The 18,114-nt window shown below is 53.7% G+C and overlaps 1 protein-coding gene and 1 non-coding gene across 4 annotated transcripts in view; one reads left to right on the top strand and one right to left on the bottom strand.

Moving 5' to 3' along the window:
* The window catches only part of SERHL2 (serine hydrolase like 2), a 54,828-nt gene that overhangs the window by 2,460 nt on the left and 34,254 nt on the right, over positions 1 to 18,114 (bottom strand). The window contains exons 1-10 of one of the 3 annotated variants that reach the window (XM_024352576.3): positions 17,860 to 17,949; positions 16,813 to 16,962; positions 16,555 to 16,668; positions 16,195 to 16,236; positions 15,812 to 15,831; positions 15,308 to 15,382; positions 13,454 to 13,563; positions 11,649 to 11,728; positions 5,569 to 5,603; positions 971 to 1,053 (exon numbers count right to left, since the gene is read on the bottom strand). In XM_024352576.3, coding sequence (XP_024208344.2) covers positions 971 to 1,053; positions 5,569 to 5,603; positions 11,649 to 11,728; positions 13,454 to 13,563; positions 15,308 to 15,382; positions 15,812 to 15,831; positions 16,195 to 16,236; positions 16,555 to 16,668; positions 16,813 to 16,962; positions 17,860 to 17,881 — 731 coding nt within the window. In that variant the 5' untranslated portion in view covers positions 17,882 to 17,949. Of the gene's footprint in view, positions 1 to 970; positions 1,054 to 5,568; positions 5,604 to 11,648; positions 11,729 to 13,453; positions 13,564 to 15,307; positions 15,383 to 15,811; positions 15,832 to 16,174; positions 16,237 to 16,554; positions 16,669 to 16,812; positions 16,963 to 17,859; positions 17,950 to 18,114 lie in introns of those variants that run through there. The other 2 variants (XM_024352575.3, XM_063807991.1) reach the window with 2 other exon arrangements.
* LOC112206800 (U6 spliceosomal RNA) lies at positions 2,884 to 2,988 on the top strand. Its single transcript, XR_002941270.1, has one exon. It is a non-coding gene; the product is annotated as a U6 spliceosomal RNA (small nuclear RNA).

Here is an 18,114-nt window from a genome sequence, read left to right as displayed (position 1 = left end):
TGAGGCAGGAGAATGGCGTGAACCCGGGAGGCAGACCTTGCAGTGAGCCGAGATTGCACCACTACACTCTAGCCTGGGCAACAGAGCCAGACTCCATCTCAAAAAAAAAAAAAAAAAAGTCTACAATCCCGTGGTTTTTAATACATTGAGTTGTGAGACCATCGTCACAATTACAGGACATTTTCATCACCCCCAAAGAAATCGCAAACCTCTGAGCTTTCACACACACACACACCCCACCCCCCCGGCCCCAACAGGCTTCTGGTCCTGAGCAACCATGACCTGGCTTTGTCTCTGCAGTGTGCCCTATTTGGACTTGAACGTGAATGCAGCCATACAACACGTAGACGGTTGTGTCTGACTTCATCCACTTAGCGCCATGTTTTCAAGGCTCATCCATGCTGGAGCCCATGTCAGTGCTTCGTTTCTTTTTATGGCTTAAAAATCGTCTATGGTGGGCCACGCACGGTGGCTCACGCCTGTAATCCCAACACTGGGAGGCCGAGGCAGGCGGATCATGAGGTCAGGAGATGGAGAGCAGCCTGGCCAACATGGCGAAACCTTGTCTCTACTAAAAATACAAAAATAAGCCAGGCCTGGTGGCTGGCGCCTGTAGTCCCAGCTACTCGGGAGGCTGAGGCAGGAGAATCGTTTGAATCCAGGAGGCAGAGGTTGCAGTGAGATTGGGCTCACTGGTTATGGAGCCTTACCTGGGCATGCCCCCCGCTGACACCTGTGGAAAGGCATGGGACAGCCCTGGCCCATCCCCTGCTGCCTGAGCCCTCCCCTCCTCTGACCTTCCTCCTTCCATGACCCTGCTGCCAGGGGGGCTTCCCAACAAAGATCTTGAGCCTCAGCGATGTGGTCGACACGCAGAGAACTTGGAGCCTCATGCCAGGGCCCCCTCCTGGAGATTCCTGGCGCCCATGTCTCCTTGGGGGGTGACTGAAGGGGATGGGTCCAGACTCACTTGATCAACAGGACATGGGCCTGCAGCTTCCTGATGGAATGCGCACACAGCTCCCTGCTGACGAAGTCAATGCTGTTCTCTACCTGCAGAGACAAAAACATGGTGAATTCTCGTCACAAGGCACAGGCACTCTGGTGGGCATGAAACCCATCTCTGTTGGGGTGGCTAAGCCCTGGCGAGGGCGCCTCAGCCACCCACCCTGGGTCTGAGCCCAGGACCCCACCACATCACCGCCTCATCGAAGGCTCTTTAGCCCCTGGTGGCCAGAGACTCCTGCCCTCTCCAAGTCTGTTCTCCCCTCTTCCTGGGCTCCTGGCTACCCAGCCTGACTCCATTTCCCATACTCCTTTGCCACCGGGTATGGCTGTGTGATTAAAGTCAGAGAAGTGAGTTGGGCCACTTTCGGGCCTGGATTTTAGGACTTAGGTGTGGCCCTTCCACACCCCTTTCCCAGTCCATAGGCTGCACCTCACGCTGTCCCCTGCCAGCCTGGGACAGGCTTCTTGCCAGGAGGAAGAAACTTGCTGGGACCACAGTGCAGGATGGGCACTCCGTCATGGCCCCTGCCAGCCTCCTCCGCGGCCCTGCCTGCCCTGTCTTGTGACTGTTTTACGTCTGGATGGTGGGGATGTGGCCAGCTTGAGTGAGATATGCTGTAGGTGTGACACGAAGCTGGATTTGGAAAACAGCATGCAAAATAATGCAATCAAGCTTTATGTTGATTACATCTTAAATCACATTGTGCATGTTAAAATATGAGAACAATTGTTAGAGCCTTATTTATTTATTTGAGACCGAGTTTTGCTCTTGTTGCCTGGGCTGGAGTGCAATGGCGCGATCTCAGTTCACCGCAACCTCCGCCTCCTGGGTTCAAGCGATTCTTCTGCCTCAGCCTACCGCGTAGCTGGGATTACAGGCATGCACCACCAGGCCTAATTTTGTATTTTTAGTAGCGACAGGGTTTCACCATGTTGGTCAGGCTAGTGTTGAACTCCTGACCTCAGGTGATCTGCCCGCCTCGGACTCCCAAAGTTCTGGGATTACAGGTGTGAGCCACCACACCCGGCCTTGGGCCTGTTTTAATATAGCTGCTAGACAAATGTCAAGTTCTGTGAGGCTTTGCTTCCATTGGACTGTGCTGCTCTGATCTGGGGACTCTAAGGGCAGGAGCTCTCAGCATTTTCTCTATCCCTAGTTCTCAGCACATGGAGTGCAGAGGAAAAGCTTCATAAATGCAGCTGAGTGGATTAATTCCGGGAAGCTCCCTTAAGGACCAGCTCCACTAAGTCACACCCGATACTCCTCCACCATTGTGAATATAAAATTGCTATGAACACACACACACACACCAGTGAAAACTCACTGCCCTGTTTCCACCCTGGCCCTCCAGCTATTTTCTGCTTCTCAGACTAAAATGACCCGAAGTGCCTTCCCTGAAACGGGTTCCCATACTGTTCCCAAGGCCTGCGTGTTCTCATATGTCAGCTGCCACATCTCACAGCAGGGTGTGACCAAGCCTTTCGGGCCTGCACACAGGAGGGGCTTCCTCGGCACAAGGTGAACAGGCAAACTTGACCCTGTCTCTACTAAAGGTATGAAAATTAGACTGGGCACAGTGGCTCACGCCTGTAATCCCACCATTTTGGGAAGCTGAGGCGGGTGGATCGTCTGAGGTCAGAAGTTCGAGACCAGTCTGGCAAACGTGGTGAAACCCCATCTCTACTAAAATTACAAAAAATTAGCTGGGCGTGGTGTCAGGCTGCTGTAATCCCAGCTACTCAGGAGGCTGAGGCAGGAGAATTGCTTGAGCCCGGGAGGCAGAAGTTGCAGGGAGCCAAACTTGGGCCACCGCACTCCACCCTGGATGACAGAGTAAGACTTGGTCTCTAAATAAATAAATAAATAGAATGTAGGTGCTTTGCTTCAGCAGCACATATACTGCTAAATTGGAACAACAAAGAGATGATTAGCGTGGCCCCTGTGCAAGCGTGATACGAAAATTTGTGAAATGTTCCTTTGCAAGAAAAAAAAAAAAATTCACATCACCTGAGGTCAGGAGTTCGAAACCAGCCTGCCCAACATGGCAAAACCCTGTCTCTACGAAAAATACAAAAAATTAACCCAGCATGGTGGAGGGCGCCTGTAATCTCAGCTACTTGGGAGGCTGAGGCAGGACAATCACTTGATCCCAGGAGGTGGAGGTTGCAGTGAGCTGAGATCCCACCACTGCACTCCAGCCTGGGTGACAGAGTGAGACTGTCTCAAAAAAAAAAGAAAGAAAAAATTTATGAAAATGATTTTTTTTTTTTTTGAGACAGGGTCTCACTCTGTCTCCCAGGCTGGAGTGCAGTAGTGCGATCTCAGCTCACTGCAATCTCCACCTCCCAAGTTAAAGCGATTCTCCTGCCTCAGCCTCCTGAGTAGCTGGGACTACAGGTGTGTGCCACCACGCCCGGCTAATTTTTGTATGTTTTGGTAGAGACAGGGTTTCACCATGTTGGCCAGGCTGGTCTTTAACTCCTGGCCTCAAGTGATCTGCCCGCCTTGGCATCCCAAAATGCTGGGATTACAGGCATGAGCAACTGCAGAAACTTAAACTTAGCTGGCCAGAAACTTAAAAGAGAATTTTGGGCCAGCCCCATCTTGGAATGTGTATCTTCTGCAATTTAGTTTATGTCCTAACGAAGTCTTTCCATCCCTGGGAAGCCTCCTCCTTCCAGCATTATGGGTGATCACAGCTCCCACTACACAACAGGTCATATAAGACATGGTCCCTAAGGACAGGGAAGGGGGCATCTCCAAAAGCCAGATTGACTAGGATCTGGCAATAAACTCCCACCATGAAGGTCAGCACACACAAGGGACAAACCACCAGTGAGTGAGCCTTAGTGGGTAGGGAGGACCACCCAACAGCTGGTATTGTTTGTCTAGAAAAACGATTACAGTAGCTGGCTGCAGTGGCTCACACCTGTAATCCCAGTACTTTGGGAAACTGAGGCGGGAGGATAGCTTGAGCCCAGGCATTCAAGACCAGCCTGGGCAACATGGCAAGACCCTGTCTCTACAAAAGTAAAAAACTTAGCTGGGTGTGATAGCACACACCTGTAGTCCTAGCCACTCGGGAGGCTGAGGTGGGAAGATCACTTCAGCCCAGGAGGTTGAGGCTGCGTGAGCCATGGCACTCCAGTCTGGGTGACAGAGGGAGACCCTGTCTCTACAATTCAAATAGACCGAACACTGTGGCTCATGCCTGTAATCCCAGCACTTTGGGAGGTCGAGGCAGGCAGATCACCTGAGGTCAGGAGTTCGAGACCAGCCTGGACAACATGGTGAAACCCCATCTCCACTGAAAACACAAAAATTAGCCAGATGTGGTGGTGGGTGCCTGTAATCCCAGCTACTTGGGGGCTGAGACAGGAGAATCGCTCGAACCTGGGAGGCAAAGGTTGCAGTGAGCTGAGATAGTGCCATTGCACTCCAGCCTTTGCAACAAGAGCGAGACTCTGTATCAATAATAATAATAATAATAATAATAATAATAATAATAATAATAAAATTAAAGAAAAATCGAACTTTTAAAACATAAAAAAGAAAAAAAGAAAAGAAAATGAATCACTACCTGACACCATGCTCAAGAACAAATCCCACATGATCAAAGACAAACAGGTTAACATTCCCGGACCATCGGCTGACGCCCTGGTCCAAGCCTCATCTCTTGGCCTGGGCCTGGGCAGCAGCTCTCAGCGGTCTCCCTGCAGTTAGAGCGTTCCCACCTCTAATGACAATGTCTCATATGTGTCCAGTGTTCTACCATTTTTTAACAATCACAAAATAGCACAGGCCATGAGCACCTGAAGCGACAGCACTGTGCGAGGCCACTCAACACACATGACCTCACCTAGTCTCGACAACAACCCTTCAAAGGCAGGCCCAGGGCTTGGCTCCCCTAGCCAAGCTGCTCAGAAACCAGCTGAGCGAATGAAAGCACTTTCTTTTTGCACGTGAGACAACCAAGGCTCAGAGAGGGTAAGCACCTTGCCCAAGGTCCTACAGCCCCTCACTGGCAGAGATGGCCAAGTTTCTATTAATACAAGTGCTCCAGTGACACAGGCCTCCAGGTGGGGCGCTGTTTTTTGAGAGCCTTTGTCATCCTGCCCCTCCCCTCTTTAATCTTCACAGCCTCTATCAGGAATTCCCCTCTCAACAGATGCACCGAGCTGACTTCGAGCTTTTCCCTGTGCAGCAGCCAGTGCCTGGGATGTCTCCCTCCTCTCCTCACCTCCATCGACTGTATTTAATGCCACTGAAGTGCACACTTACAAACGGTTAAATTGACAATCATTAAGTATTATGTTAGCTATGTAATTTCTTTTTTTTTTTTTTCTTGAGATGGAGTCTCGCTCTGTCGCCCAGGCTGCAGTGCAGTGGTGCTATCTCGGCTCACTGCTGCCTCCCATTCAAGCGATTGTCCTGCCTCAGCCTCCTGAGTAGCTGGGATTACAGGCGTGAGCCACCACGCCTGGCCTGTAATTTTCAAAAACGAAAAAGACACTAACAGACAAACCTTGGCGGGGGACCCGGAGGCCAGCGGTACTCACCCAGGCGAGCCTCTGGTCTCTGTTCAGAACCAGACCTGGAGGCAGAAGCACAAAGACAGCAGCGTCAGTGCTGTCCGTCAGGGTCAGAGGACACTCCGTGACTTTGCTGGAACCCCCCAGGCCTTTCCAGCCAGGGCCCATTTCTCCCACCTGCCCCCGACGTCCTCAGCTGCCCAGGACTCCCTGTCCTGGGGTCCAGCTGGAGCAGGGCTCGACCACGGCCACCTGGCCGCAGACCTGTCAGCCCACATGGGCCCTCACCGGCCACCCCAAAGGGCCGGTGCAGAATGAGGGCGGGAGCTTAGGCTAATAGCCTCGTGGACAGTGGAGCTCTCGTCTCTGACAAACTCCTTCATTCCTTTAGTCACTAGGAAGAAGCAAATAAGTACCAATGGTGTCACTGGTTGTGGTGAGCTGAGATCCTGCCACTGCACTCCAGCCTAGGCGACAGAGCAAGACTCTGTCTCAAAAAATCAAACAAACAAAAAACACTAAAAAACCATACATATATGATATACCAACAAGATTTTTTTGGTGGGGGGCCTAAACCACCTGATTCTAAAGTTCACGTGGAAAAATTACACAGGTAAGAATAGCAGGTCAGGCACCTGTAATTCCAGCACTTTGGGAGGCCGAAGTGGGAGGATCACTTGAGACCAGCGTGGGCAATGGAGCAGGACCCCATCTCTACACAAAAAAACTAAAAAATTAGCCAAGGCCGGGCATGGTGGCTCAAGCCTGTAATCCCAGCACTTTGGGAGGCCGAGGCAGGCAAATCACGAGGTCAGGAGTTCAAGACCAGCCTGGGCAATATGGTTAAACCTGGTCTCTACTAAAAATACAAAAATTAGCTGGGCGTAGTGGCGGGTGCCTGTAATCCCAGTTAGTCAGGAGGCTGAGGCAGGAGAATCGCTTAAACCCGGGAGGCAGAGGTTGCAGTGAGCCGTGATCGAGCCACTGCATTCCAGCCCAGGTGACAGAGTGAGACTCCGTCTCAAAAAAAAGAAGAAAAGGATGTGAGGGTGATCTGGCTGCGACATCTGTCACCCCATTGATCGCCAGGGTTGATTCGGCTGATTGGCTGGCTAGGCAGGTGTCCCCTTCCTCCCTCACCGCTCCATGTGCGTCCCTCCCGAAACTGTGCGCTCGGTCGAAGAGGACAGCCATCCCCGATAGAGGAGGACCGGTCTTCAGTCAAGGGTATACGAGTAGCTGCGCTCCCCTGCTAGAACCTCCAAACGAGCTCTCAAGGTCCATTTGTAGGAGAACGTAGGGTAGTCATCCCATCACCCTTTGCTCTCTTTTCGGACTTGGCCCGCCTGCACCCAGGTGAAATAAACAGCCTAGTTACTTACACACTTACACACACACACACACACACACACACTAGCCGAGCATGGTGGCACACTCCTGTAGTCCCAGCTACTGGGAAGACTGAAGTGGAAGGGTTCTTTGAGCCCGGGAGGCAGAGGCTGCAGTGAGCCGAGATCCTGCCACTGAATCCAGTCTGGCCAACACAGCAAGACCCTGTCTCAAAAAGGAAAAGAAAAAAGACTAGTAGAAAAACTCTGTTAAAGAGCCATGAAGGGAGACGGTCCCGTCAGACATGAAAATCCTCAGGCTGGGTGCAGTGGCTCATGCCTGAAATCCCAATACTTTGGGAGGCCAAGACAGGTGGATGACCTGAGGTCAGGAGTTCGAGACCAGCCTGGCCAACATGGTGAACCCCATCTCTACTAAAAATACAAAAATTAGCCAGGCGTGGTGGTGGGCACCTGTAATCCCAGCTACTTGGCAGGCTGAGGCAGGAGAATTACTTGAACCCAGGAAGTGGAAGTTGCGGTGAGCCGAGATTGTGCCATTATACTCCAGCTTGGACGACAAAAGCAAGACTCCGTCTCAAAAAAAAGAAAAAAAAAATCCTGTGTCGGGCCTCAGTTTAAAATGTGTGGTACAGTAAGATCATAGGCAGGCAGTCAGAGACAGACCCAAGTACAGATGGGCATTCAGTGTCTGACCAAGGCAGCCCCTTACATGAACAGGGTAAAGATAGACTTGTCTAAAAATGGCATTAGGCACCTGAGGAGCCATCTGGAAAAAGATGAAGTCAGATGCAAACCTCACTCTGTATACTAGATAAGGACCAATGTAGTAAATATTTAAATGCAAGTGCTAGACCCAAAATAATATTAGTATCAAGCATGACCTTTTAACTATGACTCAAATTCCAGAAGCCATACAAAAGACATCTTTTCTTTTCTTTTCTTTTTTTTTGAGACAAAGTTTCACTCTTGTTGCCCAGGCTAGAGTGCAATGGTATGATCTCAGCTCACTGCAACCTCCACCTCCCAGGTTCAAGTGATTCTCTTGCCTCAGCCTCCCGAGTAGCTGGGATTACAGGCATGCGCCATCACGCCCTGCTAATTTTGTATTTTTAGTAGAGACGGGGTTTCTCCATGTTGGTCAGGGTGGTCTCGAACTCCCAACCTCAGGTGATTCACCCACCTCAGCCTCCCAAAGTGCTGGGATTACAGGCATGAGCCACTGTGCCTGGTCTAGAAATCTGTATTTTTACATAAAATCTTTCTATTTAAAATAATAGCCCTTCTGCTCTGGCCCTTGGGCCCTTCCTCCAAAAAATAAAAAGAGTATAATAAAAGATAAATAAAATGTGGGCAATCTATTCAAAATTCCCATGCCAAATGTTTTTGATTAAACTGCACAAGTTAAACAAATTATTATCTGCAACCTGTATGCAGTCCAGCTTATGAGAAAGATTTGAGCCTCCCCCACAGCACAGGGCTTCAGGGGCCAGATATTTTTGTTTTGTTTTTAAGACAGGGTTGGCTGGGCATGGTGACTCACACCTGTAATCCCACCATTTTGGGAGGTCGAGTCAGTAGGATCGCTTGAGTTCAGGAGTTCGAGACCAGCCTGGGCAACATGGCGAAACCCCATCTCTACAAAAAAATACAAAAATTAGCCAGGTGTGGTCTGCACACCTGTGGTCCCAGCTACTCAAGAGGCTGAGGTAGGAGGATCGCCTGAGCCCATGAGGCCAAGGCTGCAGTGAGCCATGGTCACGCCACTGCATTCCAGCCTGAGTGACAGAGCAAGACCCTGTTGAAAACAACAACGACAACAACAACAAAACAACAACAACAAAAAAGACAGGGTCTTGCTAGAGTGCAGTGGCACAATCAAGGTTCAATGCAGCCTCCGACTCCTGAGCTCATGTGAGTCTCCCACTTCAGCCTCCCAAGTAGCTGGGACCACAGGTGTGCCACCATGCCGTTTATTTTTGAATTTTTTGTAGAGATGGGGGTGTCTTCCTATGTTGCCCAGGCTGATCTTGAACTCCTGGCCTCAAACAGTCCTCCCACCTGGACTCCCAAAGTGCTGGAATTACAGGCATGTGTGAATATGCTTGGCCAGGGGCCAGACTGACACAGACTGTCCCTCTATCCTTAGGGCACCCCAGGCAGAGTGGGCTCCTCCCTCCTTCATGGGAACACCTCAAGATGGTTTCCAGAAAGCCAGTATTGTGGGGCTTGAACTTAGATGAGAAGATAAAGAGCTCATCTCTGCTGCTCTCTCCCCATCCTGCACCACCAGCTCACACCTCCAGGCCTGTCCTACCAGCTCCTTTCTCCTCCTGGAGTCCGTGGGAGCAGCTCCTGTACCTTCACTGCTTTGCTCAAAAGTCACCTTCTCATGAGGCCCACCCAGACCCTCCTATTCAAAAGAGGAAGTGGAGCTGCAGCCTCTCCCAACAATGCTCGCTGCCCTCCCCACTCTGCGTCCTCCACGAGCCCTCCCCTTCTCACGCACTCTGTAACCCACCCAGAGAACCTCACACATAAGCCAACGGGCTCCTGAGGCTCCCAGCAGCCAGAGAGGTGGGAACAGATACTCCCTCACAGCCCTCAGAAGGAACCAGCCCTGCCGAGGCCTTGACCTTGGACCCTGAACTCCGGAACTGTGGGGGAATGTGTCTTGGTTGTTTAAGCTCCAGATTCTGGAGGGATCAGGTTGGATGATGGGGGCGGGGAAGGGAAGTTATCCCAGTTCAGAATAGAATGTGAACGCTCAGGTGCTCTGGGGTTGGAGGGAAGCATTTGGGAGGAACCTACATTGTCCTTGAGGCACTGGATGAGGGGTTCTGGCTGGGTACTGTCTTCTTTTAGGTTAATGCTGGGTCCCAAAAGGCCACAACTGCTGCAGAGGGCTTGTCTGCACACAACGTTCCAGCCAGCTGACCACTTCCCCAGACCCAGGGGTCACCTCTTTCTCAGCCCTCCCTCTTGCCTGTTCCCTCACCCACCTGACACCCACATAGGGATGCCTGGTCAGCATCCTGCATTCACTGTTTCCTGTGACCTGGGCCTAATCGAATTCCCCGGCCTCATTCCAGATTAGCTCACCTCTGTGCCTGGGGCTCCCTAGGTCAGCCATCTGTGAGGCATGTCCAGGAAGCCTGGGCCCGGGGTCCTTGACCTCCCCTCCCCATGATGGGTTTCCAGGGAGGCAAGATAAAGTTTCACCCAAGATGATCACAAAGACCCAACTGGTCCCAAACTGGCGACCCGAGGCCAAAACAGCCCACAGGTGCCACTCCTTAGACCCTCAGGGGATGCTGTCCATTTCTCGACTCAAGATAACTAAAAATACTCACCTCAGCAGATCAACTGCAGAGCTGAGCAACTGGTAATTCTGGCCACAGGAGACTGAATTCCCACTTGATTAGCACCGGCCCAGCTGCCTACCAGGGTGGGCTGCCTCCAGCTCCAAAGTCCCTACACAGCCCATAGCCTCCCTCCCGGCCTGCACCCTCAACTCCACAACACGCCCCCACCCCCGCCCCCAGGTGCTGGAGTTTCTGACCCCCTGCCTCACTCAGCACTTTATAAAGGGAAGGCACATGCCCACCTCACCTGGTCCAATGAGCGCAAAAAACCCAAGACCTTATTTGTCACCCGAGCAAACAAGGGGAGTCTAAAAGGGAAGGGACTGTCCCAAGATCACTGAGCTGGCAGTGTCAGAAAGCCAGGTTGTGTTGCCCAACTTAGCACATTTTCCATCCGACGACACCATCTCCCTCCAGCTGTTCCCTCACCTTGGGAGAGCTGCTTCCTGGACCACTGCTCTGAAGCAGGCCCCGCCATGAGCCTCTTCTAGAGAACCATGTATTTCCTTCATTACATCTAGAGAATGTCTAACCACTCATGTGCCTGTTCACCTGTTTATCATCTGCTTCTCTTCCAAGAATCTAGGCCTCTGCCCAAACTCTTCCTTACTCAACTCCAGGGGGCGCCATTTGTGCGCAGCAGCCCCTGGAGTTGTGGTGCTGGAGGTCTGGCCCCACTGAGAGAGGGACAGTCGGCTCTTGCTCACTGCAGCCTCACTGAGCCGGGCCTGTAGCAGACCCTTACAAAAGATTTCTTGGGCCAGGCACAGTAGCTCACACCTGTAGTCCCAGCTACTCAGGAGGCTGAGGTGGGACGATCTCTGGAGCCCGGGAAGTGGAGGCTGCAGTGAGCCATGATGGTGCCACTGCACTGCAGCCTAGGTGACAGAGCAAGACCTTGTCTCATAAGAGAAAAGAACGAAAGAAAAAAAATTCCTGGGTAAAAAGCAAAGTACACAAATCGCTTGTGCCAGAAGCTGCTCTGAAACCAAGGCACACCAGCTCCACCTCTCCATTGTGAAAAGCCTCTCCCAAGTCACTCAGCCCCTGGGACATCCTCACAGCCTGCCTCTGGCGCTGGGCACCCACCCCAGATCCAGCAGAGCATGGCCGTGACATTCACCAACATTTAGTCCAAGACACCTAACCAAACTCTCCCAGAGCGTGGCTTTCTGGGATGTGCAGTAGCTGTATGGCCTCACCCGGGTTGCTTGACAATGCTGAGCCTTGGTTTCTCCTGCTCTAAATGGGATGACAGTGAGGCAGGAGGGGGATTCAGTGAGATGCTGTTTGCAAAGCGCTTAGTATCCTGCCTGGTCTAAGGCAAGTCCTTAACATCCTCGGTAAGAATAGTGACAAATATAAAATGGCCTTGGACAGCAGAGTCCCTTACCTGTGGCCACCTTCGTGGTTCCTCTTTGCAGGAGAAGCTCCCCGCACTCCTCACTCAAGTGGCTATTGCTCTTCAGTAACCTGGGGGGAGACAGAAGGATGCTGGGTGCCTGGAGGCCAATAAAAAGGAGGTCAGATAAAAAGGAGAGGAGGGCCGGGGACGGTGGCTCATGCCTGTAATCCCAGCACTTTGGGAGGACAAGATGGGCGGATCACCTGAGGTTAGGAGTTCGAGACCAGCCTGGCCAACATGGTAAAACCTCATCTCTACTAAAAATACAAAACTTAGCTGGACGTGGTGGCATGTGCCTGTAATCCCAGCTACTTGGGAAGCTGAGGCATGAGAATCACTTGAACCCAGGAGGCAGAGGTTGCAGTGAGCTGAGATTGTGCCACTGCACTCTAGCCTGGGGAACAGAGCGAGATTTGGTCTCCAAAAACAAAACAAAACAAAAAAAATGGAGACAAGGGCAGCAAAAGGGAGCTCACCCACAAAGTGTGCATGTGTCTCGTGATTTTTTTTTTCTTTTTTTTTTTTTGTGAGACAGAGTCTTGCTCTGTTGCCCAGGCTGGAGTACAGTGGCGCAATCTGGGTTCACTGCAAGCTCTGCCTCCCGGGTTCATGCCATTCTTCGTTACATCTAGACAATGTCTAACCCCTCTTCTGGATAGATATTCAGGCGCCCGCCACCACCACGCTCGGCTAATTTTTTGTATTTTTTAGTAGACACAGGGTTTCACCATCTTAGCCATGATGGTCTCAATCTCCTGACCTCGTAATCTGCCCACCTCAGCCTTCCAAAGTGCTGGGATTACAGGCATGAGCCACCGGTGGTGCCTGGACCTTGTATTCTTTTTAATTGAGACGGGGTCTCACTCTGTCACCCAGACTGGAGTGCAGTGGCATGATCATGGCTGTCTGCAGCCTCGACCTCCTGGGGCTAAGCAATCCTCCCAACTAAGGCTGCTGAGTAGCTGGGACCACAGGCGTGTGCCGCCACGACCAGCTAATTTTTTTTTTTTTTTTTTTTAATACAGGGTCTCGCTGTGTCGCTCAGGCTGGTCTCTTAACTCCTGGGCTCAAGCTATCTTCCCACCTCAGCTTCCCAATGTGCTGGGATTACAGGTGTGAGCCACTGCGCCTGGCCTGTGTCCCATGTTTCAATGGCATGTTTACAGCGGCAGGGTGTGTGTGTGGGTGTGTGTGCGCATGCGTGTGGTGGGGCAGTGGGGGGCTTCTCCTCCTTCAGACAACAAGTATGTGTGGAGCTCTGACCTACCAGGCCCACCGCCAGATGCAGGAGGCACAAAGATGACCAAATCAGCCATAGTGGGGGTTGCGGGGCTCACAGGCCTCGGGAAACAGAGGAATCAATAGGCTCTTATTGGACGGTGTGGTTACCTGCAGGGCAAGGAGGGACAGCTTGCCTGGGGGTGTCAGGGCAGGGTTCCCAGCTGAGGCCCCAAGGAGTGGGGAAGCCAGTGAGCAAGCACAGGGGAGAATTCCAGGTAAGGGAGCCCAGGCTGGAGTCCCAGAGGGGAGAGAAGGCGTGGAAGCAGCATGTGCTTGGGGGAGAGGCGGGTGCGTGAGAGGTGTGGGGAGGGTATTGGAAGTAAGGGGCATGGCTGGAGCAGGGCCAGAGGGAAAGGAGATAACGTCCCTGAAGACCCTGGGAAGCCTGGTGCTCAGCGTGACCCCAGGGAGAAACAGGCTTGTTGGGTGAGAGAGAGAAAGAAGCTTCCCCACGTCTCACGGGGTGTCCTCCCCTGGACCCCACAAGCTCCCCGTCCACACCGGGCACCCACCTCTGCAGCAGCTGCTTCAGGCTGAACGCGTGCGAGGGCTCCTGGGAGGCCTCTACCTGCAGCACGTGCTGTATGGCTCTCCGCTTGTAGGTCAGCAAGTTCTCCATTTCCTAAGGAGGCACAGTTGGCTGGTGGGCAGGGATCCAGGCTGCAGACGAGGTCTCTGCCCCTCCTAGCCCTGCCCTCTGCTGTCAGCTGAGCCCCTCTCGGCAAAGGGGCACACAGCCCCAGCCCTGGCTAGTCAGCCCCACGATTCTGAACGAGTCTTTGCTTCGCCTCAGTCACAGCCAGCCTGGTCTTGCCTGCGGCCAGGGACAGTTGAAGAGATCAGGTGGGATGATGGAGAGGAAGAGGAATCTCTGTCAACTGCCAAGTGCTTTGCAAAGGCATGAAATTAGGGTCCGGAGGCCACGAACCATCTGGGGTTGCAGTTTCATCTGGTTCAACGAATGCCATCATTCTCAGTGGCAGAAAGGGCGCAGTTCTGGGGCTTCCAAGCTCCCCCACGATGTGTGGCTCACTCTGTGAGGACAGCCTCAGGCCCACTGCCCGGGGCTGCAGAGGGGGGCAACTCCCGTCTACCCACCCCTGAGAATGGAGCACAAGAGAACTAAATGCCCCTCTTGACTCGCCCAGGAGGAAGCCCCTGGGGGCACTGCACTTGTCAATTCAGTGGGTGAAATGCAGAAAGAAGGGAGTGTCTGCTGTCTGCCATCTGTAAATTGAATCCTTACAATAGCCCCTGAGCTAGCTGAGCTCATGCAAGGAACATTTACTGAGCCCTTACTAGGTGCCAGGATTGGGGATGTGGTGACAGAGATGGACATGATTCTTGTCCTTATGGGATCTGCGGTCATTCTTTTTTTTTTTTTTTTTTTTTTTTTTTGGAGACGGAGTTTCACTCTTGTTGCCCAGGCTGGAGTGCAATGGCGCGATCTCGGCTCACTGCAACCTCCGCCTCCTGGGTTCGAGCGATTCTCCTGCCTCAGCCTCCCAAGTAGCTGGGATGACAGGCATGTGCCACCACGCCCAGCTAATTTTGTATTTTCGGTAGAAACGGGGTTTCTCCATGTTGGTCAGGCTGGTCTCGAAATCCTGACCTCAGGTGATCTGCCCGCCTCAGCCTCCCAAAGTGCTGGGATTACAGGCTTGAGCCACCGTGTCCGGCCGATCTGTGGTCATTCTATGGACAAGAAAACTGAAACTGATGAGACTTGTGTCACAATTGAGAGGCTGAGACCTTGGCAAGAAAATGACAGGATGTCAGAGCTGGCCAGGTCATTGAGTCCAACCTCATTTGACACGTGCGGGAACTAAGGCCCAGAGAGGCAAAGTAACTTGCCAAGGGTCACCCAGCAGGTAAATCAGGCCAGGACTCAGATGCAGAGACAGTACTGGTTATGGGTAGTGGTGGTCAGAGGGGTCAGTCCTTGTTCCTTCAGTTCACATTTAGGGCTGTCATGTGTGGTGGTGCAATGTGGACACAGTGCAAAGGCATTCGACTGGGTGTGAGTGCAGTGTGCCGGCCCAGCTGTGTGCCCTAGAACATCTTCCACCCACGGCTGCTGCCCTCTTCCACTGCCTGCCACTGCGTGATCAGCCTGGCATTCTGCAGATCCCAAGCCACACATCCAGTTTCCAGGGAGTCCCCCACACCCCTTGTCCTGACCACTGCTAGGGGTATAAGCAGCAGAAGCCTGTCATCTGTTGGGGAGCGGGTCCCTGACTCCCCTTTCCCACCCTCTGCCGCCTCCTCCTGCTTCCCTAGTGTCCACCAAAGGAGACAGGGCTGGGAGCACTCCCCGGGGCCCAGGTCCTCCCTAATGACAGCATGCACGAAAGCCCGCTTCTCACATCTGATTCCAGGAGAAAGAGCGGCGTGTCCAGCAAGATAAGTTTATCCACCATCTCGGGGAAGGTACAGGAAAACTGAGGATGCCAAAAGGGGAGAATAAATAGGGGGAAGAAGGAAAGGACACTCCCGCCTTTCCCTGGGGACCCTGGAGTTCCCCGAAACATCTTTTAGGCTGGGGGGAGGGTGCTGACCAAGAGGCCAGAGGAGAATCTTCTATCCTATGGTGTGCCTTCCCCCACCACCCCTAAGTCTGCACCCAGCACTGAGCTCCAGACCTTGGTGATGGCTGGACTCCAGGGTGCTGGGGGACTGGGTATGGGGGTGTGGAAACATGAACTCTACCAGGAGTCTCCACCGTTTACACCAACTTCCTGGCATAACTACTATCACTGTGACAGGAGGAGGCACTTTCTGTCCCAGGTACCTTCTCCTTCCTCCTTTGTGCTCCCCTCCCCACCCCACCCAAGGGAGCCCCAGTTGGCCAGACAAAGCCATCTACTCACCATTCCGCCCACGACGCCACCTGGGGGACAAGAGAGCTGTGGGTGACATTCCCTCACTCCCTCCCCAGCTGCATACCTTAAAGCTTCTTCCCACCAGTGGTGGAGGGAGAGGGGGGCTCCATATGGGTGGCTGGGGGCTCAGCATCTGGGCCATGATCGCCCCTTCATCAGACCTGACCACTCAAAAGACCACATTTCCCTCATCCCTGTGTCCCTTGCGGCAGTTGCCTGAGGTCAGAGGGTACAGTGGTCAACCTCTGACTGACCCTCTCATCTCTCTTTGCAGATCTCATAAGTGCAGGGGAAAAGGGTGGGGCAGCAGCTCCTATCCTTCCCTCCCAGCCGTACTCCGGGCCCGGTCACCTCCTGGCCAGTGTACTCACCGAAGCTGTGGCCCAGAATGGAGAATCGATTCCATTTCAAGGCTGGAAATGCAAGGAGCCAGAAGGTCTGGCTGGGCACAGGCTCAGCCCACGATCTCGCTTCTAGTCTCCGGGCTCAGGAAATCCCTTCCCAGCATCTGGGGTGTCCACCCAGGAGACTAGCTTGGGGGACCCACTGGAGGAAGCGAACTCTTCAACTTTCCCAAGATCTCCCGTGAATTGCTGGCAGACCTGGGGCCAGAGCCCAGGCCCCACTCCCAGGCCAGCGCTGCTTCCTGGATCCTACCCCGACTCCAGTGATAAGAGGGGGTGCCCTAGAGCACCCCACACACCGCCGAAAACACACACTCTGTCTCTTACCTGCCGCAACTCTTCGGATCTCACTCACAAAAGTCTGGAGGTAATATGGGACACCTGGGCTGTAATGGGACGAGAGCCCATGACCTCCGAAATCCATGGCAACGTAATAAAAGTCTGAAACAGAGAGAAGCGGGTTGGAGGGTAGGAAGAGGTGTCTATGCCAGCCGTCTCCCCGCCCTCCTCATTCCCCTGCAGACCTCCCCCCTCACCTTCTTGCCCACTTTCCCCCTGGCCTTCCCTTCAGCCCCAGCCTCACACCTTGCGGGAGAAGAGGGATGAGTCTGTCGAAGGAGTTGGCATTGTCCAGCCAGCCGTGCAGGCAGAGAACTGGAGGGCCCTGCAGGGAGCCCCAGGCTTTGGCTGCGATGTGGCCCCAGGGCACAGCCAGCTTCAGCTCTGAGATCAGACCTGAAAGACACAGCCGGGTCTTTCATTCCTTCATTCATTCATCCATGAAGCTGGTGCTCCCTGAGCCCCTTATCTCTGTCTGATGTGCTTGAGCCAGGGGCTCATGTCCAGAGGGACTCAGACCCTTAGCTGCCCCAGAAGGTTATGGGGAGAGAGTCAGACATGGGTGTGGAGACTCCCAGAGGAGGGACAGAGAAGCTAAGCCGGAAAAACCTGGGACAGGCCTCAGAGCATGCACCCCATTTAAACTGGGGCAGAACCTTCTAGAATGTGCTGGGGCGGGGGCGCTGGTCAGGCCTGGACCCCATCACTTGCTGGCTGGGTAACCTTGGACAAGTTACTAAAATGTCTTGAGCCTCGGTTTCCTTTCCTGTAAAACCGGAGTAAAGAAACAGCCCGTTTCCTAAGCCTTTCCCAAAGGCCAGAGGGGTGCCAAACCCTCACACACGGAGCAGGTGGGACCACTGTCACTCTCCCTCCACAGAGCAGGAAACTGAGGCACTGGGAGCTGCAGTACATGCCCAGGGTCACACTGGGCGACAAGGGCGGAGTGGAAATTTAGGGCTGGCGGTGGGACTCCAGGACACCCCGCCGCCCCCACATCTGGCAGCGTCCTCCGTCTCTGCAAGGCTGGAGACTTGCGCACCCCCGACACCCACGCGCACGCTCGGCTAATTCAGGGGCTCCTGGAACCCTGGGAGGCCACGTGCGGCCGTGTCCCGGGACCCCCAACTCCTGGCCGGTCGCGCTCTCATGCCCCGGGACTGCCGAGGAAGGAGCTGCGACACCCAGGAGGGCGACGCGGTCGGCGAACCCTCCACTCCATCCCGCCCTCTTCTACTGTCCCAACCAGGTGGGTGGGCAGTGGGGCGCTCGCACAAGGCCTCCCCGTCAGACCTGGTGCGGCGTTCTCACTCATCGCTCTCGTCCCGCGAATGCGCTGCTGTCACTCCCTCACGCCTGGCTAGGTCGTAGGAGCAGAGTGACGCCCGCAATTCCGGGCCCTAAGCTGTCCTTCCCCGCCCCGCCCCACCCCACCCCAGGCAGGCTACACCTCCACACCTCACGCCCTGCCTTCACCCCGCCCTCCCTGTGCCCTGGCAGGTCCCGCTCCCACAGCCGCCGGCTCCACCCCAGGAAGGTCCACCCCCA

Source organism: Pan troglodytes, chromosome 23, assembly GCF_028858775.2.
Source record: "Pan troglodytes isolate AG18354 chromosome 23, NHGRI_mPanTro3-v2.0_pri, whole genome shotgun sequence".
Taxonomy (NCBI): Eukaryota; Metazoa; Chordata; class Mammalia; order Primates; family Hominidae; genus Pan; species Pan troglodytes.
Note: the sequence above shows the minus strand (reverse complement) of the source record. Positions and strands in the feature narration are given on the sequence as shown.